This window comes from Myxine glutinosa, chromosome 1, assembly GCF_964187855.1.
Source record: "Myxine glutinosa chromosome 1, kmMyxGlut1.1, whole genome shotgun sequence".
Lineage (NCBI taxonomy): Eukaryota > Metazoa > Chordata > Myxini > Myxiniformes > Myxinidae > Myxine > Myxine glutinosa.
This window is the reverse complement of record NC_136261.1, coordinates 168,800,095-168,825,807: the sequence shown is the minus strand read 5'-3', so window position 1 is coordinate 168,825,807 and position 25,713 is coordinate 168,800,095. Positions and strand designations below refer to the sequence as shown.

Sequence of the window (25,713 nt, the reverse complement as noted above, 5' to 3'; positions counted from 1 at the left end):
TATTGATGACATCGGTTTTGGGAAGGGAGGGGGGGGGGGTTGAGGGTTGATGGCATGGGTTTTGGGAGGGGGTTGATGGTATGGGTTTTGGGAGGGGGTTGATGGCATGGGTTTTGGGAAGGGAGGGTGTTGATGACATGGGTTTTTGGAGGGGGTTGATGGCATGGGTTTTGGGAGGGGGTTGATGGCATGGGTTTTGGGAGGGGGTTGATGGCATGGGTTTTGGGAGGGGGTTGATGGCATGGGTTTTGGGAGGAGGTTGATGGCATGGGTTTTGGGAGGGGGTTGATGGCATGGGTTTTGGGAGGGGGTTGATGGCATGGGTTTTGGGAGGGGGTTGACGGCATGGGTTTTGGGAAGGGAGGGGATTGATGACATGGGTTTTGGGAAGGGAGGAGGGGGGTTTTGGGAAGCCTCTTGTGGTGAGGCTATTGCCCAGAAACAACTTGCTTTCGTCTCCTGGAAAGCAAATCCAACGGAAGGAAATCTCATTTCCTTTCACAAAGCCCGAAACAAGTGTGTGTCCACCCTCAGGAGAGCCAGGAAACAATATCTCTCCGTTCTCAGGACCGAACTCTCTTATCTGTCTCCCTCTTCCAAATCCTGGTGGCGTCTGGTCAAATCTGTTTCTGGTGTTTGTTCCCCCGCCATCCCATCCCTCACCTCAAATGGCCACACGGCTGACTCCGCACGTGAAAAAGCTGAATGCCTCAACTCTGTGTTTGCCTCTAAATCTTGTGTCCCAAACCCATCCCTCTCTGTACCCACCGTACCCAGTCGTACCCAGCTGCTCCTGGACTCTGTGTCCTTTCCTCCTGACAAGGTGGAAAAGTTTCTGTCAACTCTCGACTCGGATTCTGCAACTGGACCTGACGGCATCAGCCCACGGGTCCTAAAATCCTGTTCTTCCGCTCTTTCACTCCCTCTCTCTGTTCTCTTCACCCTCTCTTTTGCTCAAGGTCATCTTCCATCTGCTTGGAAATCTGCCAACATCACCGCTTTGCACAAAAAAGGTGCAAAAACAGATCCCAGCAACTACAGACCAATCAGCCTTCTCCCAATTATCAGCAAAGTCATGGAATCCATCATTGCTTCAGATATGAAATCTTTCCTCTTCTCCAATGGCTTGATCTCTGATCATCAATTTGGTTTCAGACCTGGACACTCTACTCTGGACATGCTGCTTCTGCTTTCTCAACAATGTATGGAGGTCCTCAATGCCAAACAGGAAATTAGAGCAGTCTCCCTTGACATATCACGTGCCTTCGATACGGTCTGGCACCCCGCTCTGCTCACCAAACTCTCCTCTTTTGGTATCAATGGAAATCTCCACGCATGGCTGGCGGACTTCCTCTCTAGTCGTAGTCAACGTGTGGCCCTGAATGGTGTTCTCTCATCTCCTCTTCCTGTTCAGGCTGGAGTTCCACAAGGCAGTGTTCTGGGCCCTGTGCTTTTTCTGGTCTTCATCAATGATCTCTCTGACTCTCTTGAAAATCCTCTGTATCTCTTTGCTGATGACTCTACTCTCTGTCGCTCCATTCTTCATCCCTCAGATCGGCAGTCTGCAGCCTCCTCACTCTCTGCAGACCTGGACAAAATCACAGACTGGGCAAACAAGTGGAACATGTCTTTCAATCCTGACAAATCTCACACTCTTACGATGTCTCTCCGAAAAGACCGACTGGACAACCCTCCCATCCACTTTCTGAATAATCCTCTCCAAGAAGTTCTGTCACTCAAGCTTTTGGGTCTCACTATCTGCCATGATCTTTCCTGGGAAAACCACATTTCAAATCTGGCCTCCAAAGCCAGTCGCCGACTGGGCATCCTCCGTCGTGCGGTCCTTCCTTGGCACACCTGAGCTCCTCACCACATTCAAGGCTTTCATCCGCAGCTCAATGGAATACTGCTCTCCCCTCTGGGCTGGTGCTCCTACCTCACACCTAGCTCGTCTTCACGCTGTTGAAACCAAAGCATTCAGAATCATTGGAATCTCCCGCGATGAAGCTAACTCCAAGGGCCTCTCACTCACTCACCGCAGGCAGGTTGGTGGTCTTTCCGTCTTCTACCGACTCCTCTCTGGCCTCGCCCCCCCAGCTCTCTCTGGGCTCTGTCCCGCAAATATTCCTACAGGTCGCATAAGATCTGCCTGCAACCCTCTTATGGGCAAACTGCCAAAATCAAGACTCTCTGCTCACCTTCACTCCTTCATTCCTCTTTTCTCCCGCCTCTGGAACAAACTCCCTCACTCTCTTCAATCCCACTCCACCCTCCAGGTCTTTAAAACAGCTGTTCATCACCATCTCTTATCTTCTCCCATCCAAAACCTTGATCTTTTCTACCCCCGCTAATTTCACCCCAATTCCACTTTTTTGAAATACCAACTTCTGTCCTGGAAGTCCTTGGTGTCCTTGTGTTTTATACTTCTCCCTCCCCCCCCCCCCCTTCCCACGCCTCCTCCCCCCAAGCCCTCTCCCTTCCACACATCTCCCTGTTCTCAAATGTTGTGTTTGTGTGCTTCCCCTTCTCTCCCCATCTTGTTTTCCACTCCCTTTTTTTATATATTTTGTTTGTCTGGTTGATTTGTTTGTGAAGTAAATGTTAGCTCTTTCACGAGCCTCGATTCAGTATACAAAAAAAAAAAAAAAAAAAAAAGGGAGGGGGGGTTGAGGGTTGATGGCATGGGTTTTGGGAGGGGATTGATGGCATGGGTTTTGGGAGGGGATTGATGGCATGGGGTTTGGGAGGGGATTGATGGCATGGGGTTTGGGAGGGGATTGATGGCATGGGGTTTGGGAAGGAAGGGGCGGGGGGGTTAAGGGTTGATGGCATGGTTTTTGGGAGGGGATTGATGGCATGGGTTTTGGGAGGGGATTGATGGCATGGGTTTTGGGAGGGGATTGATGGCATGGGTTTTGGGAGGGGATTGATGGCATGGGTTTTGGGAGGAGATTGATGGCATGGGTTTTGGGAGGGGATTGATGGCATGGGGTTTGGGAGGGGATTGATGGCATGGGTTTTGGGAAGGGAGGGGGTTGATGGCATGGGTTTTGGGAGGAGATTGATGGCATGGGTTTTGGGAGGGGATTGATGGCATGGGGTTTGGGAGGGGATTGATGACATGGGTTTTGGGAGGGGATTGATGGCATGGGTTTTGGGAGGGGATTGATGGCATGGGGTTTGGGAGGGGATTGATGACATGGGTTTTGGGAGGAGATTGATGGCATGGGTTTTGGGAGGGGATTGATGGCATGGGGTTTGGGAGGAGATTGATGGCATGGGTTTTGGGAGGGGATTGATGGCATGGGGTTTGGGAGGGGATTGATGACATGGGTTTTGGGAGGGGTTTGATGGCATGGGGTTAGGGAAGGGAGGGGGTTGATGACATGGGTTTTAGGAAGGGGGGGGGGGGTTGAGGGTTGATGGCATGGTTTTTGGGAGGGGATTGATGGCATGGGTTTTGGGAGGGGATTGATGGCATGGGGTTAGGGAAGGGAGGGGGGGGGGTTGAGGGTTGATGGCATTGGTTTTGGGAGGGGATTGATGGCATGGGTTTTGGGAAGGGAGGGGGTTGATGACATGGGTTTTGGGAGGGGATTTATGGCATGGGTTTTGGGAGGGGATTGATGGCATGGGGTTTGGGAGGAGATTGATGGCATGGGTTTTGGGAGGGGATTGATGGCATGGGTTTTGGGAAGGGAGGGGGTTGATGGCATGGGTTTTGGGAGGGGATTGATGGCATGGGTTTTGGGAAGGGAGGGGGTTGATGGCATGGGTTTTGGGAGGGGATTGATGACATGGGTTTTGGGAGAGGTTTGATGGCATGGGGTTAGGGAAGGGAGGGGGTTGATGACATGGGTTTTGGGAAGGGAGGGGGGGGGGGTTGAGGGTTGATGGCATGGTTTTTGGGAGGAGATTGATGGCATGGGTTTTGGGAGGGGATTGATGGCATGGGTTTTGGGAAGGGAGGGGGTTGATGACATGGGTTTTGGGAAGGGAGGGGGGGTGGGGTTGAGGGTTGATGGCATGGTTTTTGGGAGGGGATTGATGGCATGGGTTTTGGGAGGGGATTGATGGCATGGGGTTAGGGAAGGGAGGGGGGGGGGTTGAGGGTTGATGGCATGGTTTTTGGGAGGGGATTGATGGCATGGGGTTTGGGAGGGGATTGATGGCATGGGGTTTGGGAGGGGGTTGATGGCATGGGGTTTGGGAGGGGATTGATGGCATGGGTTTTGGGGGGAGGTTGATGACTTGGGGTTTGGGAAGGGAGGCGGTTGCTAACATGGGTTTTGGGGGGAGGTTGATGACATGGGTTTTGGGAGGGGGTTGCTGACTTGGGGTTTGGGAAGGGATTGATGGCATGGGGTTTGGGAAGGGATTGATGGCATGGGGTTTGGGAAGGGATTGATGGCATGGGGTTTGGGAAGGGATTGATGGCATGGGGTTTGGGAAGGGATTGATGGCATGGGGTTTGGGAAGGGATTGATGGCATGGGGCTTGGGAAGCGATTGATGGCATGGGGTTTGGGAAGGGATTGATGGCATGGGGTTTGGGAAGGGATTGATGACAAGGGGATTGATGGCATGGGGTTTGGGAGGGGATTGATGGCATGGGTTTTGGGAAGGGAGGGGGTTGATGACATGGGTTTTGGGAGGGGATTGATGGCATGGGTTTTGGGAGGGGATTGATGGCATGGGTTTTGGGAGGGGATTGATGGCATGGGGTTTGGGAGGAGATTGATGGCATGGGTTTTGGGAGGGGATTGATGGCATGGGTTTTGGGAAGGGAGGGGGTTGATGGCATGGGTTTTGGGAGGGGATTGATGGCATGGGTTTTGGGAAGGGAGGGGGTTGATGGCATGGGTTTTGGGAGGGGATTGATGACATGGGTTTTGGGAGAGGTTTGATGGCATGGGGTTAGGGAAGGGAGGGGGTTGATGACATGGGTTTTGGGAAGGGAGGGGGGGGGGGGTTGAGGGTTGATGGCATGGTTTTTGGGAGGAGATTGATGGCATGGGTTTTGGGAGGGGATTGATGGCATGGGTTTTGGGAAGGGAGGGGGTTGATGACATGGGTTTTGGGAAGGGAGGGGGGGTGGGGTTGAGGGTTGATGGCATGGTTTTTGGGAGGAGATTGATGGCATGGGTTTTGGGAGGGGATTGATGGCATGGGTTTTGGGAAGGGAGGGGGTTGATGACATGGGTTTTGGGAAGGGAGGGGGGGTGGGGTTGAGGGTTGATGGCATGGTTTTTGGGAGGGGATTGATGGCATGGGGTTTGGGAAGGGATTGATGGCATGGGGTTTGGGAAGGGATTGATGGCATGGGGTTTGGGAAGGGATTGATGGCATGGGGTTTGGGAAGGGATTGATGGCATGGGGTTTGGGAAGGGATTGATGGCATGGGGCTTGGGAAGCGATTGATGGCATGGGGTTTGGGAAGGGATTGATGGCATGGGGTTTGGGAAGGGATTGATGACAAGGGGATTGATGGCATGGGGTTTGGGAAGGGATTGATGGCATGGGGTTTGGGAAGGGATTGATGGCATGGGGTTTGGGGAGGGATTGATGTCATGGGGTTTGGGACGGGATTGATGACATGGGTTTTGGGAGGGGGTTGATGACTTGGGGTTTGGGAAGGGAGGGGGTTGATGACATGGGTTTTGGGAAGGGAGGGTATTGATGACATCGGTTTTGGGAAGGGAGGGGGGGGGGTTGAGGGTTGATGGCATGGGTTTTGGGAGGGGGTTGATGGTATGGGTTTTGGGAGGGGGTTGATGGCATGGGTTTTGGGAAGGGAGGGTGTTGATGACATGGGTTTTTGGAGGGGGTTGATGGCATGGGTTTTGGGAGGGGGTTGATGGCATGGGTTTTGGGAGGGGGTTGATGGCATGGGTTTTGGGAGGGGGTTGATGGCATGGGATTTGGGAGGGGGTTGATGGCATGGGTTTTGGGAGGGGAGGTGGTTGATGGCATAAGTTTTGGGAGGGGGTTGATGGCATGGGTTTTGGGAGGAGGTTGATGGCATGGGTTTTGGGAGGGGGTTGATGGCATGGGTTTTGGGAGGGGGTTGATGGCATGGGTTTTGGGAGGGGGTTGACGGCATGGGTTTTGGGAAGGGAGGGGATTGATGACATGGGTTTTGGGAAGGGAGGAGGGGGGTTTTGGGAAGCCTCTTGTGGTGAGGCTATTGCCCAGAAACAACTTGCTTTCGTCTCCTGGAAAGCAAATCCAACGGAAGGAAATCTCATTTCCTTTCACAAAGCCCGAAACAAGTGTGTGTCCACCCTCAGGAGAGCCAGGAAACAATATCTCTCCGTTCTCAGGACCGAACTCTCTTATCTGTCTCCCTCTTCCAAATCCTGGTGGCGTCTGGTCAAATCTGTTTCTGGTGTTTGTTCCCCCGCCATCCCATCCCTCACCTCAAATGGCCACACGGCTGACTCCGCACGTGAAAAAGCTGAATGCCTCAACTCTGTGTTTGCCTCTAAATCTTGTGTCCCAAACCCATCCCTCTCTGTACCCACCGTACCCAGTCGTACCCAGCTGCTCCTGGACTCTGTGTCCTTTCCTCCTGACAAGGTGGAAAAGTTTCTGTCAACTCTCGACTCGGATTCTGCAACTGGACCTGACGGCATCAGCCCACGGGTCCTAAAATCCTGTTCTTCCGCTCTTTCACTCCCTCTCTCTGTTCTCTTCACCCTCTCTTTTGCTCAAGGTCATCTTCCATCTGCTTGGAAATCTGCCAACATCACCGCTTTGCACAAAAAAGGTGCAAAAACAGATCCCAGCAACTACAGACCAATCAGCCTTCTCCCAATTATCAGCAAAGTCATGGAATCCATCATTGCTTCAGATATGAAATCTTTCCTCTTCTCCAATGGCTTGATCTCTGATCATCAATTTGGTTTCAGACCTGGACACTCTACTCTGGACATGCTGCTTCTGCTTTCTCAACAATGGATGGAGGTCCTCAATGCCAAACAGGAAATTAGAGCAGTCTCCCTTGACATATCACGTGCCTTCGATACGGTCTGGCACCCCGCTCTGCTCACCAAACTCTCCTCTTTTGGTATCAATGGAAATCTCCACGCATGGCTGGCGGACTTCCTCTCTAGTCGTAGTCAACGTGTGGCCCTGAATGGTGTTCTCTCATCTCCTCTTCCTGTTCAGGCTGGAGTTCCACAAGGCAGTGTTCTGGGCCCTGTGCTTTTTCTGGTCTTCATCAATGATCTCTCTGACTCTCTTGAAAATCCTCTGTATCTCTTTGCTGATGACTCTACTCTCTGTCGCTCCATTCTTCATCCCTCAGATCGGCAGTCTGCAGCCTCCTCACTCTCTGCAGACCTGGACAAAATCACAGACTGGGCAAACAAGTGGAACATGTCTTTCAATCCTGACAAATCTCACACTCTTACGATGTCTCTCCGAAAAGACCGACTGGACAACCCTCCCATCCACTTTCTGAATAATCCTCTCCAAGAAGTTCTGTCACTCAAGCTTTTGGGTCTCACTATCTGCCATGATCTTTCCTGGGAAAACCACATTTCAAATCTGGCCTCCAAAGCCAGTCGCCGACTGGGCATCCTCCGTCGTGCGGTCCTTCCTTGGCACACCTGAGCTCCTCACCACATTCAAGGCTTTCATCCGCAGCTCAATGGAATACTGCTCTCCCCTCTGGACTGGTGCTCCTACCTCACACCTAGCTCGTCTTCACGCTGTTGAAACCAAAGCATTCAGAATCATTGGAATCTCCCGCGATGAAGCTAACTCCAAGGGCCTCTCACTCACTCACCGCAGGCAGGTTGGTGGTCTTTCCGTCTTCTACCGACTCCTCTCTGGCCTCGCCCCCCCAGCTCTCTCTGGGCTCTGTCCCGCAAATATTCCTACAGGTCGCATAAGATCTGCCTGCAACCCTCTTATGGGCAAACTGCCAAAATCAAGACTCTCTGCTCACCTTCACTCCTTCATTCCTCTTTTCTCCCGCCTCTGGAACAAACTCCCTCACTCTCTTCAATCCCACTCCACCCTCCAGGTCTTTAAAACAGCTGTTCACCACCATCTCTTATCTTCCCCCATCCAAAACCTTGATCTTTTCTACCCCCGCTAATTTCACCCCAATTCCACTTTTTTGAAATACCAACTTCTGTCCTGGAAGTCCTTGTGTTTTATACTTCTCCCTCCCCCCCCCCTTTCCCACGCCTCCTCCCCCCAAGCCCTCTCCCTTCCACACATCTCCCTGTTCTCAAATGTTGTGTTTGTGTGCTTCCCCTTCTCTCCCCATCTTGTTTTCCACTCCCTCTTTTTATATATTTTGTTTGTCTGGTTGATTTGTTTGTGAAGTAAATGTTAGCTCTTTCACGAGCCTCGATTCAGTATACAGAAAAAAAAAAAAGAAAAAAAAAAGGGAGGGGGGGTTGAGGGTTGATGGCATGGGTTTTGGGAGGGGATTGATGGCATGGGTTTTGGGAGGGGATTGATGGCATGGGGTTTGGGAGGGGATTGATGGCATGGGGTTTGGGAGGGGATTGATGGCATGGGGTTTGGGAAGGAAGGGGCGGGGGGGGTTAAGGGTTGATGGCATGGTTTTTGGGAGGGGATTGATGGCATGGGTTTTGGGAGGGGATTGATGGCATGGGTTTTGGGAGGGGATTGATGGCATGGGGTTTGGGAGGAGATTGATGGCATGGGTTTTGGGAGGGGATTGATGGCATGGGGTTTGGGAGGGGATTGATGGCATGGGTTTTGGGAAGGGAGGGGGTTGATGGCATGGGTTTTGGGAGGAGATTGATGGCATGGGTTTTGGGAGGGGATTGATGGCATGGGGTTTGGGAGGGGATTGATGACATGGGTTTTGGGAGGGGATTGATGGCATGGGTTTTGGGAGGGGATTGATGGCATGGGGTTTGGGAGGGGATTGATGACATGGGTTTTGGGAGGAGATTGATGGCATGGGTTTTGGGAGGGGATTGATGGCATGGGGTTTGGGAGGAGATTGATGGCATGGGTTTTGGGAGGGGATTGATGGCATGGGGTTTGGGAGGGGATTGATGACATGGGTTTTGGGAGGGGTTTGATGGCATGGGGTTAGGGAAGGGAGGGGGTTGATGACATGGGTTTTAGGAAGGGAGGGGGGGGGGGGGTTGAGGGTTGATGGCATGGTTTTTGGGAGGGGATTGATGGCATGGGTTTTGGGAGGGGATTGATGGCATGGGGTTAGGGAAGGGAGGGGGGGGGGGTTGAGGGTTGATGGCATTGGTTTTGGGAGGGGATTGATGGCATGGGTTTTGGGAAGGGAGGGGGTTGATGACATGGGTTTTGGGAGGGGATTGATGGCATGGGTTTTGGGAGGGGATTGATGGCATGGGTTTTGGGAGGGGATTGATGGCATGGGGTTTGGGAGGAGATTGATGGCATGGGTTTTGGGAGGGGATTGATGGCATGGGTTTTGGGAAGGGAGGGGGTTGATGGCATGGGTTTTGGGAGGGGATTGATGGCATGGGTTTTGGGAAGGGAGGGGGTTGATGGCATGGGTTTTGGGAGGGGATTGATGACATGGGTTTTGGGAGAGGTTTGATGGCATGGGGTTAGGGAAGGGAGGGGGTTGATGACATGGGTTTTGGGAAGGGAGGGGGTTGATGACATGGGTTTTGGGAAGGGAGGGGGGGGGGGGTTGAGGGTTGATGGCATGGTTTTTGGGAGGAGATTGATGGCATGGGTTTTGGGAGGGGATTGATGGCATGGGTTTTGGGAAGGGAGGGGGTTGATGACATGGGTTTTGGGAAGGGAGGGGGGGGTGGGGTTGAGGGTTGATGGCATGGTTTTTGGGAGGGGATTGATGGCATGGGTTTTGGGAGGGGATTGATGGCATGGGGTTAGGGAAGGGAGGGGGGGGGGTTGAGGGTTGATGGCATGGTTTTTGGGAGGGGATTGATGGCATGGGGTTTGGGAGGGGATTGATGGCATGGGGTTTGGGAGGGGATTGATGGCATGGGTTTTGGGGGGAGGTTGATGACTTCGTCGAATGAGGAATTTAGGGTCGGGATGCGTGGTCGGCCTTGGTGACTTGGTCTTGACTAGATGCTAGGCCGCGCCACATTTAGTCGAATAAACTGGTCTTAAAATATTTTTTGATGGTTCTTATGCTTATCATTAGATGCATAACGTTCGTAGCGAGGTGTGGATATATGGATTGACATCGGATGGTGTGGGATTCGGGATTTAGGAGCTCCGGGAAGGGAGGCGGTTGCTAACATGGGTTTTGGGGGGAGGTTGATGACATGGGTTTTGGGAGGGGGTTGCTGACTTGGGGTTTGGGAAGGGATTGATGGCATGGGGTTTGGGAAGGGATTGATGGCATGGGGTTTGGGAAGGGATTGATGGCATGGGGTTTGGGAAGGGATTGATGGCATGGGGTTTGGGAAGGGATTGATGGCATGGGGTTGGGAGGGGATTGATGGCATGGGGTTTGGGAAGGGATTGATGGCATGGGGTTTGGGAAGGGATTGATGGCATGGGGTTTGGGGAGGGATTGACGGCATGGGGTTTGAGAAGGGATTGATGACATGGGTTTTGGGAGGGGGTTGATGACTTGGGGTTTGGGAAGGGAGGGGGTTGATGACATGGGTTTTGGGAAGGGAGGGGGTTGATCGCATGGGTTTTGGGAAGGGAGGGGATTGATGACATCGGTTTTGGGAAGGGAGGCGGGGGGGGGGGGGGGTTGAGGGTTGATGGCATGGGTTTTGGGAGGGGGTTGATGGCATGGGTTTTGGGAAGGGAGGGGGTTGATGACATGGGTTTTGGGAGGGGGTTGATGGCATGGGTTTTGGGAGGGGGTTGATGGCATGGGGTTTGGGAGGGGATTGATGGCATGGGTTTTGGGGGGAGGTTGATGACTTGGGGTTTGGGAGGGGGTTGCTGACTTGGGGTTTGGGAAGGGATTGATGGCATGGGGTTTGGGAAGGGATTGATGGCATGGGGTTTGGGAAGGGATTGATGGCATGGGGTTTGGGAAGGGATTGATGGCATGGGGTTGGGAGGGGATTGATGGCATGGGGTTTGGGAAGGGATTGATGGCATGGGGTTTGGGAGGGGGTTGATGGCATGGGATTTGGGAAGGGATTGATGGCATGGGGTTTGGGAAGGGATTGATGGCATGGGGTTTGGGAGGGGGTTGATGGCATGGGGTTTGGGAAGGGATTGATGGCATGGGGTTTGGGAAGGGATTGATGGCATGGGGTTTGGGAAGGGATTGATGACATGGGTTTTGGGAGGGGGTTGATGACTTGGGGTTTGGGAAGGGAGGGGGTTGATGACATCGGTTTTGGGAAGGGAGGGGGTTGATGACATCGGTTTTGGGAAGGGAGGCGGGGGGGGGGGGTTGAGGGTTGATGGCATGGGGTTTGGGAAGGGATTGATGACATGGGTTTTGGGAGGGGGTTGATGACTTGGGGTTTGGGAAGGGAGGGGGTTGATGACATGGGTTTTGGGAGGGGATTGATGGCATGGGGTTTGGGAGGGGATTGATGGCATGGGTTTTGGGAGGGGATTGATGGCATGGGGTTTGGGAGGGGATTGATGGCATGGGGTTTGGGAGGGGATTGATGGCATGGGGTTTGGGAAGGAAGGGGCGGGGGGGGTTAAGGGTTGATGGCATGGTTTTTGGGAGGGGATTGATGGCATGGGTTTTGGGAGGGGATTGATGGCATGGGTTTTGGGAGGGGATTGATGGCATGGGTTTTGGGAGGGGATTGATGGCATGGGTTTTGGGAGGGGATTGATGGCATGGGGTTTGGGAGGAGATTGATGGCATGGGTTTTGGGAGGGGATTGATGGCATGGGGTTTGGGAGGGGATTGATGGCATGGGTTTTGGGAAGGGAGGGGGTTGATGGCATGGGTTTTGGGAGGAGATTGATGGCATGGGTTTTGGGAGGGGATTGATGGCATGGGGTTTGGGAGGGGATTGATGACATGGGTTTTGGGAGGGGATTGATGGCATGGGTTTTGGGAGGGGATTGATGGCATGGGGTTTGGGAGGGGATTGATGACATGGGTTTTGGGAGGAGATTGATGGCATGGGTTTTGGGAGGGGATTGATGGCATGGGGTTTGGGAGGAGATTGATGGCATGGGTTTTGGGAGGGGATTGATGGCATGGGGTTTGGGAGGGGATTGATGACATGGGTTTTGGGAGGGGTTTGATGGCATGGGGTTAGGGAAGGGAGGGGGTTGATGACATGGGTTTTAGGAAGGGAGGGGGGGGGGGTTGAGGGTTGATGGCATGGTTTTTGGGAGGGGATTGATGGCATGGGTTTTGGGAGGGGATTGATGGCATGGGGTTAGGGAAGGGAGGGGGGGGGGGGTTGAGGGGTGATGGCATTGGTTTTGGGAGGGGATTGATGGCATGGGTTTTGGGAAGGGAGGGGGTTGATGACATGGGTTTTGGGAGGGGATTGATGGCATGGGTTTTGGGAGGGGATTGATGGCATGGGTTTTGGGAGGGGATTGATGGCATGGGGTTTGGGAGGAGATTGATGGCATGGGTTTTGGGAGGGGATTGATGGCATGGGTTTTGGGAAGGGAGGGGGTTGATGGCATGGGTTTTGGGAGGGGATTGATGGCATGGGTTTTGGGAAGGGAGGGGGTTGATGGCATGGGTTTTGGGAGGGGATTGATGACATGGGTTTTGGGAGAGGTTTGATGGCATGGGGTTAGGGAAGGGAGGGGGTTGATGACATGGGTTTTGGGAAGGGAGGGGGGGGGGTTGAGGGTTGATGGCATGGTTTTTGGGAGGAGATTGATGGCATGGGTTTTGGGAGGGGATTGATGGCATGGGTTTTGGGAAGGGAGGGGGTTGATGACATGGGTTTTGGGAAGGGAGGGGGGGGTGGGGTTGAGGGTTGATGGCATGGTTTTTGGGAGGAGATTGATGGCATGGGTTTTGGGAGGGGATTGATGGCATGGGTTTTGGGAAGGGAGGGGGTTGATGACATGGGTTTTGGGAAGGGAGGGGGGGGTGGGGTTGAGGGTTGATGGCATGGTTTTTGGGAGGGGATTGATGGCATGGGGTTTGGGAAGGGATTGATGGCATGGGGTTTGGGAAGGGATTGATGGCATGGGGTTTGGGAAGGGATTGATGGCATGGGGTTTGGGAAGGGATTGATGGCATGGGGTTTGGGAAGGGATTGATGGCATGGGGCTTGGGAAGCGATTGATGGCATGGGGTTTGGGAAGGGATTGATGGCATGGGGTTTGGGAAGGGATTGATGACAAGGGGATTGATGGCATGGGGTTTGGGAAGGGATTGATGGCATGGGGTTTGGGAAGGGATTGATGGCATGGGGTTTGGGGAGGGATTGATGTCATGGGGTTTGGGACGGGATTGATGACATGGGTTTTGGGAGGGGGTTGATGACTTGGGGTTTGGGAAGGGAGGGGGTTGATGACATGGGTTTTGGGAAGGGAGGGTATTGATGACATCGGTTTTGGGAAGGGAGGGGGGGGGGGTTGAGGGTTGATGGCATGGGTTTTGGGAGGGGGTTGATGGTATGGGTTTTGGGAGGGGGTTGATGGCATGGGTTTTGGGAAGGGAGGGTGTTGATGACATGGGTTTTTGGAGGGGGTTGATGGCATGGGTTTTGGGAGGGGGTTGATGGCATGGGTTTTGGGAGGGGGTTGATGGCATGGGTTTTGGGAGGGGGTTGATGGCATGGGATTTGGGAGGGGGTTGATGGCATGGGTTTTGGGAGGGGAGGTGGTTGATGGCATAAGTTTTGGGAGGGGGTTGATGGCATGGGTTTTGGGAGGAGGTTGATGGCATGGGTTTTGGGAGGGGGTTGATGGCATGGGTTTTGGGAGGGGGTTGATGGCATGGGTTTTGGGAGGGGGTTGACGGCATGGGTTTTGGGAAGGGAGGGGATTGATGACATGGGTTTTGGGAAGGGAGGAGGGGGGTTTTGGGAAGCCTCTTGTGGTGAGGCTATTGCCCAGAAACAACTTGCTTTCGTCTCCTGGAAAGCAAATCCAACGGAAGGAAATCTCATTTCCTTTCACAAAGCCCGAAACAAGTGTGTGTCCACCCTCAGGAGAGCCAGGAAACAATATCTCTCCGTTCTCAGGACCGAACTCTCTTATCTGTCTCCCTCTTCCAAATCCTGGTGGTGTCTGGTCAAATCTGTTTCTGGTGTTTGTTCCCCCGCCATCCCATCCCTCACCTCAAATGGCCACACGGCTGACTCCGCACGTGAAAAAGCTGAATGCCTCAACTCTGTGTTTGCCTCTAAATCTTGTGTCCCAAACCCATCCCTCTCTGTACCCACCGTACCCAGTCGTACCCAGCTGCTCCTGGACTCTGTGTCCTTTCCTCCTGACAAGGTGGAAAAGTTTCTGTCAACTCTCGACTCGGATTCTGCAACTGGACCTGACGGCATCAGCCCACGGGTCCTAATATCCTGTTCTTCCGCTCTTTCACTCCCTCTCTCTGTTCTCTTCACCCTCTCTTTTGCTCAAGGTCATCTTCCATCTGCTTGGAAATCTGCCAACATCACCGCTTTGCACAAAAAAGGTGCAAAAACAGATCCCAGCAACTACAGACCAATCAGCCTTCTCCCAATTATCAGCAAAGTCATGGAATCCATCATTGCTTCAGATATGAAATCTTTCCTCTTCTCCAATGGCTTGATCTCTGATCATCAATTTGGTTTCAGACCTGGACACTCTACTCTGGACATGCTGCTTCTGCTTTCTCAACAATGGATGGAGGTCCTCAATGCCAAACAGGAAATTAGAGCAGTCTCCCTTGACATATCACGTGCCTTCGATACGGTCTGGCACCCCGCTCTGCTCACCAAACTCTCCTCTTTTGGTATCAATGGAAATCTCCACGCATGGCTGGCGGACTTCCTCTCTAGTCGTAGTCAACGTGTGGCCCTGAATGGTGTTCTCTCATCTCCTCTTCCTGTTCAGGCTGGAGTTCCACAAGGCAGTGTTCTGGGCCCTGTGCTTTTTCTGGTCTTCATCAATGATCTCTCTGACTCTCTTGAAAATCCTCTGTATCTCTTTGCTGATGACTCTACTCTCTGTCGCTCCATTCTTCATCCCTCAGATCGGCAGTCTGCAGCCTCCTCACTCTCTGCAGACCTGGACAAAATCACAGACTGGGCAAACAAGTGGAACATGTCTTTCAATCCTGACAAATCTCACACTCTTACGATGTCTCTCCGAAAAGACCGACTGGACAACCCTCCCATCCACTTTCTGAATAATCCTCTCCAAGAAGTTCTGTCACTCAAGCTTTTGGGTCTCACTATCTGCCATGATCTTTCCTGGGAAAACCACATTTCAAATCTGGCCTCCAAAGCCAGTCGCCGACTGGGCATCCTCCGTCGTGCGGTCCTTCCTTGGCACACCTGAGCTCCTCACCACATTCAAGGCTTTCATCCGCAGCTCAATGGAATACTGCTCTCCCCTCTGGGCTGGTGCTCCTACCTCACACCTAGCTCGTCTTCACGCTGTTGAAACCAAAGCATTCAGAATCATTGGAATCTCCCGCGATGAAGCTAACTCCAAGGGCCTCTCACTCACTCACCGCAGGCAGGTTGGTGGTCTTTCCGTCTTCTACCGACTCCTCTCTGGCCTCGCCCCCCCAGCTCTCTCTGGGCTCTGTCCCGCAAATATTCCTACAGGTCGCATAAGATCTGCCTGCAACCCTCTTATGGGCAAACTGCCAAAATCAAGACTCTCTGCTCACCTTCACTCCTTCATTCCTCTTTTCTCCCGCCTCTGGAACAAACTCCCTCACTCTCTTCAATCCCACTCCACCCTCCAGGTCTTTAAAACAGCTGTTCACCACCATCTCTTATCTTCCCCCATCCAAAACCTTGATCTTTTCTACCCCCGCTAATTTCACCCCAATTCCACTTTTTTGAAATACCAACTTCTGTCCTGGAAGTCCTTGTGTTTTATACTTCTCCCTCCCCCCCCCCTTTCCCACGCCTCCTCCCCCCAAACCCTCTCCCTTCCACACATCTCCCTGTTCTCAAATGTTGTGTTTGTGTGCTTCCCCTTCTCTCCCCATCTTGTTTTCCACTCCCTCTTTTTATATATTTTGTTTGTCTGGTTGATTTGTTTGTGAAGTAAATGTTAGCTCTTTCACGAGCCTCGATTCAGTATACAGAAAAAAAAAAAAGAAAAAAAAAAGGGAGGGGGGGGTTGAGGGTTGATGGCATGGGTTTTGGGAGGGGATTGATGGCATGGGTTTTGGGAGGGGATTGATGGCATGGGGTTTGGGAGGGGATTGATGGCATGGGGTTTGGGAGGGGATTGATGGCATGGGGTTTGGGAAGGAAGGGGCGGGGGGGGGGGGGTTAAGGGTTGATGGCATGGTTTTTGGGAGGGGATTGATGGCATGGGTTTTGGGAGGGGATTGATGGCATGGGTTTTGGGAGGGGATTGATGGCATGGGGTTTGGGAGGAGATTGATGGCATGGGTTTTGGGAGGGGATTGATGGCATGGGGTTTGGGAGGGGATTGATGGCATGGGTTTTGGGAAGGGAGGGGGTTGATGGCATGGGTTTTGGGAGGAGATTGATGGCATGGGTTTTGGGAGGGGATTGATGGCATGGGGTTTGGGAGGGGATTGATGACATGGGTTTTGGGAGGGGATTGATGGCATGGGTTTTGGGAGGGGATTGATGGCATGGGGTTTGGGAGGGGATTGATGACATGGGTTTTGGGAGGAGATTGATGGCATGGGTTTTGGGAGGGGATTGATGGCATGGGGTTTGGGAGGAGATTGATGGCATGGGTTTTGGGAGGGGATTGATGGCATGGGGTTTGGGAGGGGATTGATGACATGGGTTTTGGGAGGGGTTTGATGGCATGGGGTTAGGGAAGGGAGGGGGTTGATGACATGGGTTTTAGGAAGGGAGGGGGGGGGGTTGAGGGTTGATGGCATGGTTTTTGGGAGGGGATTGATGGCATGGGTTTTGGGAGGGGATTGATGGCATGGGGTTAGGGAAGGGAGGGGGGGGGGGTTGAGGGTTGATGGCATTGGTTTTGGGAGGGGATTGATGGCATGGGTTTTGGGAAGGGAGGGGGTTGATGACATGGGTTTTGGGAGGGGATTGATGGCATGGGTTTTGGGAGGGGATTGATGGCATGGGTTTTGGGAGGGGATTGATGGCATGGGGTTTGGGAGGAGATCGATGGCATGGGTTTTGGGAGGGGATTGATGGCATGGGTTTTGGGAAGGGAGGGGGTTGATGGCATGGGTTTTGGGAGGGGATTGATGGCATGGGTTTTGGGAAGGGAGGGGGTTGATGGCATGGGTTTTGGGAGGGGATTGATGACATGGGTTTTGGGAGAGGTTTGATGGCATGGGGTTAGGGAAGGGAGGGGGTTGATGACATGGGTTTTGGGAAGGGAGGGGGTTGATGACATGGGTTTTGGGAAGGGAGGGGGGGGGGGGTTGAGGGTTGATGGCATGGTTTTTGGAGGAGATTGATGGCATGGGTTTTGGGAGGGGATTGATGGCATGGGTTTTGGGAAGGGAGGGGGTTGATGACATGGGTTTTGGGAAGGGAGGGGGGGGGTGGGGTTGAGGGTTGATGGCATGGTTTTTGGGAGGGGATTGATGGCATGGGTTTTGGAGGGGATTGATGGCATGGGGTTAGGGAAGGGAGGGGGGGGGGGTTGAGGGTTGATGGCATGGTTTTTGGGAGGGGATTGATGGCATGGGGTTTGGGAGGGGATTGATGGCATGGGGTTTGGGAGGGGATTGATGGCATGGGTTTTGGGGGGAGGTTGATGACTTCGTCGAATGAGGAATTTAGGGTCGGGATGCGTGGTCGGCCTTGGTGACTTGGTCTTGACTAGATGCTAGGCCGCGCCACATTTAGTCGAATAAACTGGTCTTAAAATATTTTTTGATGGTTCTTATGCTTATCATTAGATGCATAACGTTCGTAGCGAGGTGTGGATATATGGATTGACATCGGATGGTGTGGGATTCGGGATTTAGGAGCTCCGGGAAGGGAGGCGGTTGCTAACATGGGTTTTGGGGGGAGGTTGATGACATGGGTTTTGGGAGGGGGTTGCTGACTTGGGGTTTGGGAAGGGATTGATGGCATGGGGTTTGGGAAGGGATTGATGGCATGGGGTTTGGGAAGGGATTGATGGCATGGGGTTTGGGAAGGGATTGATGGCATGGGGTTTGGGAAGGGATTGATGGCATGGGGTTGGGAGGGGATTGATGGCATGGGGTTTGGGAAGGGATTGATGGCATGGGGTTTGGGAAGGGATTGATGGCATGGGGTTTGGGGAGGGATTGACGGCATGGGGTTTGAGAAGGGATTGATGACATGGGTTTTGGGAGGGGGTTGATGACTTGGGGTTTGGGAAGGGAGGGGGTTGATGACATGGGTTTTGGGAAGGGAGGGGGTTGATCGCATGGGTTTTGGGAAGGGAGGGGATTGATGACATCGGTTTTGGGAAGGGAGGCGGGGGGGGGGGGGGGTTGAGGGTTGATGGCATGGGTTTTGGGAGGGGGTTGATGGCATGGGTTTTGGGAAGGGAGGGGGTTGATGACATGGGTTTTGGGAGGGGGTTGATGGCATGGGTTTTGGGAGGGGGTTGATGGCATGGGGTTTGGGAGGGGATTGATGGCATGGGTTTTGGGGGGAGGTTGATGACTTGGGGTTTGGGAGGGGGTTGCTGACTTGGGGTTTGGGAAGGGATTGATGGCATGGGGTTTGGGAAGGGATTGATGGCATGGGGTTTGGGAAGGGATTGATGGCATGGGGTTTGGGAAGGGATTGATGGCATGGGGTTGGGAGGGGATTGATGGCATGGGGTTTGGGAAGGGATTGATGGCATGGGGTTTGGGAGGGGGTTGATGGCATGGGATTTGGGAAGGGATTGATGGCATGGGGTTTGGGAAGGGATTGATGGCATGGGGTTTGGGAGGGGGTTGATGGCATGGGGTTTGGGAAGGGATTGATGGCATGGGGTTTGGGAAGGGATTGATGGCATGGGGTTTGGGAAGGGATTGATGACATGGGTTTTGGGAGGGGGTTGATGACTTGGGGTTTGGGAAGGGAGGGGGTTGATGACATCGGTTTTGGGAATGGAGGGGGTTGATGACATCGGTTTTGGGAAGGGAGGCGGGGGGGGGGGTTGAGGGTTGATGGCATGGGGTTTGGGAAGGGATTGATGACATGGGTTTTGGGAGGGGGTTGATGACTTGGGGTTTGGGAAGGGAGGGGGTTGATGACATGGGTTTTGGGAAGGGAGGGGGTTGATGACATCGGTTTTGGGAAGGGAGGCGGGGGGGGGGGGTTGAGGGTTGATGACATGGGTTTTGGGAAGGGAGGGGGTTGATGACATCGGTTTTGGGAAGGGAGGCGGGGGGGGGGGGGGTTGAGGGTTGATGGCATCGGTTTTGGGAGGGGGTTGATGGTATGGGTTTTGGGAAGGGAGGGGGTTGATGACATGGGTTTTGGGAGGGGGTTGATGGCATGGGTGTTGGGAGGGGGTTGATGGCATGGGTTTTGGGAGGGGATTGATGGCATGGGTTTTGGGAGGTGGTTGATGGCATGGGTTTTGGGAAGGGAGTGGATTGATGACATGGGTTTTGGGAAGAGAAGGGGGGGGGTTGAGGGTTGATGGCATGGGTTTTGGGAGGGGGTTGATGGCATGGGTTTTGGGAAGGGAGGGGGGGGGGTTGAGGGTTGATGGCATGGGTTTTGGGAGGGGGTTGATGGCATGGGTTTTGGGAAGGGAGGGGATTGATGGCATGGGTTTTGGGAAGGGAGGGGATTGATGACATGGGTTTTGGGAAGGGAGGGGGGGGTTGAGGGTTGATGGCATGGGGTTTGGGAGGGGATTGATGGCATGGGTTTTGGGAAGGGAGGGGGTTGATGGCATGGGTTTTGGGAGGGGATTGATGACATGGGTTTTGGGAGGGGGTTGATGGCATGGGGTTAGGGAAGGGAGGGGGTTGATGACATGGGTTTTGGGAAGGGAGGGGGGGGGGGTTGAGGGTTGATGGCATGGGTTTTGGGAGGGGGTTGATGGCATGGGTTTTGGGAAGGGAGGGGGTTGATGACATGGGTTTTGGGAAGGGAGGGGGGGGGGGTTGAGGGTTGATGGCATGGGTTTTGGGAGGGGGTTGATGGCATGGGTTTTGGGAGGGGGTTGATGGCATGGGTTTTGGGAAGGGAGGGGGTTGATGACATGGGTTTTGGGAATGGGGGGGGGAGGGTTGATGGCATGGTTTTTGGGAGGGGAATGATGGCATGGGTTTTGGGAAGGGAGGAGGTTGATGGCATGGGTTTTGGGAAGGGAGGAGGTTGATGGCATGGGTTTTGGGAATGGGGGGGGGAGGGTTGATGGCACGGGTTTTGGGAGGGGGTTGATGGCATGGGTTTTGGGAAGGGAGGGGATTGATGACATGGGTTTTGGGAATGGGGGGGGGGGGGGGAGGGTTGATGGCACGGGGTTTTGATGGCATGGGTTTTGGGAGGGGGTTGATGGCATGGGTTTTGGGAAGGGAGGGGATTGATGACATGGGTTTTGGGAATGGGGGGGAGGGGGGGGAGGGTTGATGGCACGGGTTTTGGGAGGGGGTTGATGACATGGGTTTTGGGAGGGGATTGATGACATGGGTTTTGGGAATGGGGTGGGGGGGGGGGGAGGGTTGATGGCACGGGTTTTGGGAGGGGGATGATGGCACGGGTTTTGGGAAGGGAGGGGGTTGATGACATGGGTTTTGGGAAGGGAGGGGGGGGGGTTGAGGGTTGATGGCATGGTTTTTGGGAGGGGAATGATGGCATGGGTTTTGGGAATGGAGGAGGTTGATGGCATGGGTTTTGGGAATGGGGGGGGGAGGGTTGATGGCACGGGTTTTGGGAGGGGATTGATGGCATGGGTTTTGGGAGGGGATTGATGGCATGGGGGTTGGGAGGGGATTGATGGCATGGGGTTTGGGAGGGGATTGACGGCATGGGTTTTGGGAAGGGAGGGGGTTGATGGCATGGGGTTTGGGGAGGGGATTGATGGCATGGGGTTTGGGAGGGGATTGATGGCATGGGGTTTGGGAGGGGATTGATGGCATGGGTTTTGGGAAGGGAGGGGGTTGATGGCATGGGGTTTGGGAGGGGATTGATGGCATGGGTTTTGGGAGGGGATTGATGGCATGGGGTTTGGGAGGGGATTGATGGCATGGGTTTTGTGAGGGGATTGATGGCATGGGGTTTGGGAGGGGATTGATGGCATGGGGTTTGGGAAAGGAGGGGGTTGATGGCATGGGGTTTGTGAGGGGATTGATGGCATGGGTTTTGGGAAGGGAGGGGATTGATGGCATGGGGTTTGTGAGGAGGTGGGGAGTGAAGGACTTGGTCACATTTTACATTGCGCAAATGTTCCGTATGTCTGTGCTGGTAGTGGTACTACTGCTTGAATCAGGTGAGAACATCATAAATCCTCACAAAGTGATGATGTGTAACACATGTCGCTTGTTTTTGGTCTCAAAGGATCATTCAAACTCAGTACAATATAATCGTTGTGTGACGAACTCAGATTACTGTTCGGCAATATATTTTAGTAAAAGTTAATAAAAATAACAAAACACATTATTTTGAAGAGGCCCTGACCGCCAGAACGAGGTTGCGTCCCTTCCTGGTTTAAACGAGCACGGAGCAACCAACACGGAAGTGTACACCAGGATTTGTCATCCTGCTGTCCCGTACAATGGTAATGGCGACATGGCTGGATTAACACTTGTGACTTTTAATTGCAAAAGGTTTATCGCTCACCATGTGCTTCAACATGACCCTTGTGCATGCGGCAGATCTGAAAGGAAAGCAAAATAGCTTTAGTTTAAAAAGAGTCAATGATCACGGAAATAAATGTGAAAAAAACAAGCTTTGGAAGCGGAATGAAAACACACCGGTTCATGATCTTGCTAATTGTTATTGCCGAAGCCATTTTAAAATGCCGATAGCTGCAGGAACCCTCCAAGCAAGGTGACCCGATCCGCTTGGTAAGCTAGCCAAGCATAGGCTCCAAAACTGCTCGGCTAGGCCCGAAAATTCCTAGCGCGTCAATCAAATGATTAGCTCCGCCCACATTGTGAAGGAGGCTGGAGGCATCGATATCACCACGTGGTCTTGGTTGATGTTGTTACATGGTCGGGGAAGGTTTTTTTGTTTGTTTTCATGCCGTTTCTCATTTTAAAAGTGAAACCACGGAGCTCTGGAATTAAAAAAAAAACAATTCTGAGTGATGGGAGCTGCGAATACAGAGCGGTGTCAGGAATACAATGGTTTCACATAGCGGGATGTTCATTAAATGAGATTGATGATGAAACTGTTTACAAAATTAAATAATTAATAAACGAATGGAGGAAACGAACCAAACACTGTGGGCTTGAAGGATGTATTAAAAAAGCGATAAAAGAGTATCTAAATATAAATATCTGTTATACCTAAAATGAAATTTTAACCAAACAGGTAGAAGAAGAAGAAGAGGAGAAGAGGGGTGGAGGAGGAGGAGGACGAGTCAGAGGAAGAGGGGCGGAGGCGGAGGAAGAGGAGGAATGGGGAGGAGGGAAGAGGGAGGAAGGGGGAGGAGGAGGGAGGAGGGAAGAGGAGGAGGAAAGGGGAGGAGGGGAGGGGGCAGAGGGAGGAAAAGAAGAAAAAACATTTGGAGAAATAATCCCGTGGCCCAGACCACGCCCATAGACGAAGGTGATTGGGCAGTGTGGTGTTTACACGCGGCGTTCGCCCTTGAATCGCCATGGCGGTGATTCCGTTACCCTGACCACGCCCATAGACGAAGGTGATTGGTCAGTGCGGTGTTTACATGCGGCATGAAGGCCACGTGCCGTGCAGTGTGATTGGTTGAGCTCGACCCGTTCTATTTGCTGCGTCGTCAAATCTTACCGAAAATAGGGCTGGTTTACGCGAGTACTGTCGACTGTCGAGGCAGCAGAACTCTTTTTCGCTCCATTCTACTTCAACCCATTTTGTGCTCTGCATTAAATAACTCTGCCAAACCGGGAGAGTATTGTCGGAGCATCAAAACTGGATTAAAACTTACGACTTTTAATTGGAGAAGCTTTATTGCTCACCACGTGCTTCAACATGACCCCTATCAAAGTGTTGCAGAAAAGCATACGATAATCACGTGGTGTATATCAGACTGGGTGTTGCATCAAGGATTACGCCGTCTCTGATTGGATGGCCATTAAGCCGGGTGTCCAGAATGCCTGCATTCGTGTCTCAATCGCAGGGTGTCTCGAAGGGAAGAGGTGAGTTATCCTCAGCACCCTGAACAAATTACAAATTCTTACCCAAATAAGGTCTTGTTTAATGTCAGGCCTCGCCAAAATCATTTAGGCCAATCTTAATTATTAAACATGGTCTATATATGAGCTGCCGCTGTGTATAAAATGACTGCATTACAAAAATATGTGTATGTTTAGCTGGTACATACCAGTAATATTTACCTTTGGGACATGTATTAGGTACGAACGAGGGTGGGAGGCTGAATTGAAAAAAAATTGAGAAAACGAAAAACTCTGGAACATCTCTTTTCATGCAGTGAAGATCAGGTCCAGCGGACAAAATTCCCCAAATATTTTTTTCTGTGGTCAGTCTGGGAGAAATTGTTGACACTCGAGTTACCTGGCCTGCCCATTAACGATAACCTGTTTTTAGCAGATCGTATCTCCAAGTTGGCCTCCAAAACCCAGGTTGCATCTCGGAATTGTCCACAGGGTCCAGCCCTTCATCTGAGCTAATCGCAGTGTGCAAGACCTTCATCCAAAGTGTCATGGGATATGGTGATCTTTCATCCAAAGTCCAATGTGTTTGCCCTGTGGATTGGTGCTGCTGCTGCTTCCAGTCCTGCTCCATTTGAGGCTGTGGATTTGAGGTCTTTCAATGTCATCCGCATGTGGTGCTTCTTGCTCACTGTAGGCAAGTTGGTGTCATTACTGCCATTGCAGTTTTTTGCCAGCTCCATTATGCTCTTGCTCTCACTGCTTCTCACCTCCTTGTCAACCACCTGTCTCAGAAGGGGGTTGATCAGATTCAGGAAAGTCAAGATACTTTAATGAATCGGGGGACAATATGGCAGATACGTTTAACATAAGGAAATGTGAAGTGCTGGAGATGGGTAAGAATAATGACAATAGGTATTACAAAATGCAAGGGGCTGTGTTGGAGCGTGGGACACAGGAGAAGGATCTCAGGTGGTAATAAATCTGGGGGTTAAGTGGACATCTCGGTGCCAGGCAGCCACAGGTAAGGCGAACAAGGTTTGAAGTTGTATTCGGAGGGTGATAAATTACAAAACAAAAGATGTAGTGTTGACTCTGCACAGGGATTTTGTAAGGCATCATCTAGAACACAGGGTGTCTGAAAAGTCTGGGCTCATCGGGAAATATAGGCTTTATATCCTTAAAGTCAAACAAACGCATTTCTAATGTCGCTTTTACTTATTTCAGGAATGAACATACCCGGATGGTTCACTATACTGATCAAGAGAAGCTGGAACTGGTGCTCTTACATGTTTCCAGAAGAAGCCAGAAGGCATGCGAGTTATTCAACGAAAAACACGGCCGAGAAGCCAAAGCCAACTCAATGTTTCATTGGGAAAGTGTTGCAACGATTTAAAGATACAGGAAGTGTTGCTGATATAACTCCTACTGGTCATCCTTGCTCCTGTACAGATGAAACACACAGTGAAAATGTTCTTGACTTCTGTGGGGTGGTTATACGACTTCTTCCCTTTTCGTCCAGACTTCTGAGACACCATGTATATTGTGTTTAGAGTCGGTCGCCACATCTGAGGAAGGACATAGCTGCCATCGAGTGGGTACAGAATAGAGCAACCTGATTGATCCTGGGCCTAGTTCGATGTTAGATCATGCTATGAGGGGTGGCTGAAGGAGACATGACTTCATACATCATAAAGGAGGCGATTGCAAGAGGATATGCTGAAGATGTTTAAGATAATGAATGGTATAGATACATTAAGTGCAGCTGAGTTCTTTTCAACAGAATTGACTCTGGCAGTACCAGGGGTCACAGTCTCAGAGCAACGAGCACATCACCTGCAGGGTGATTGCGTCACCCTCCTGCAGTCACACACACAAACATGCATGGACACACACACACACACACACACACACACACACACACACACACACACACACACACACTTTTTACTGTGAGCAAACTTACACATGCAATTCTGACTTCTCAACAAAAAAAACTTCAGCCTTCCCCTCACACTTGTCCCATATTTGTTCTCCAACGCTCCACTAGCACCTTACTATAATTCACCAAATGTCTGTCTGTCTGTTCCCAGGTATCGCAAAAACGGCGAACCGATCGCAACGAAATTTTGGGTGGGTAATCCTGGGACCCCCTGGAGTAAAATAGGCTAGATTGTTTTTCCATTTTTCCAATTTTCCAATTTTCCAGCTTTTCCAAACACGATGGAATAATATTTACCGATATGAACAGTGATGTGGCATTTATTGAATTTCTACAAATACTGTTTAAATTTTGATGATTTGCATGTGATATGATTTAACGGATGTTTATATAAATCGTTTAAAATAAAAAAGCCTTCAATTTCTGATATTTTGCCTTTTCATTTAGGCCTCCCAATTGAAGCCCCGCCCGTAGGGTGGGTACCATTGCTAGTT

General features: G+C 52.0%; 1 protein-coding gene and 1 long non-coding RNA gene across 2 annotated transcripts in view; one reads left to right on the top strand and one right to left on the bottom strand.

Moving 5' to 3' along the window:
- HIBCH (3-hydroxyisobutyryl-CoA hydrolase) overlaps window positions 1–22,124 on the bottom strand; it is a 150,668-nt gene extending 128,544 nt beyond the window's left edge. Inside the window, exons 1-2 of the mRNA XM_068121836.2 lie at window positions 21,943–22,124; window positions 21,809–21,845 (exon numbers count right to left, since the gene is read on the bottom strand). Of these exons, the coding sequence (XP_067977937.2) occupies window positions 21,809–21,845; window positions 21,943–21,980 (75 nt within the window). The 5' untranslated portion in view covers window positions 21,981–22,124. The remainder of the gene's footprint in view (window positions 1–21,808; window positions 21,846–21,942) is intronic.
- A 718-nt stretch (window positions 22,125–22,842) lies between these two features.
- On the top strand, window positions 22,843–25,646 carry LOC137419290 (uncharacterized). Its single transcript, XR_010982818.2, has 2 exons — window positions 22,843–23,304; window positions 24,505–25,646. It is a non-coding gene; the product is annotated as an uncharacterized LOC137419290 (long non-coding RNA).
- Window positions 25,647–25,713: the final 67 nt, after the last annotated feature.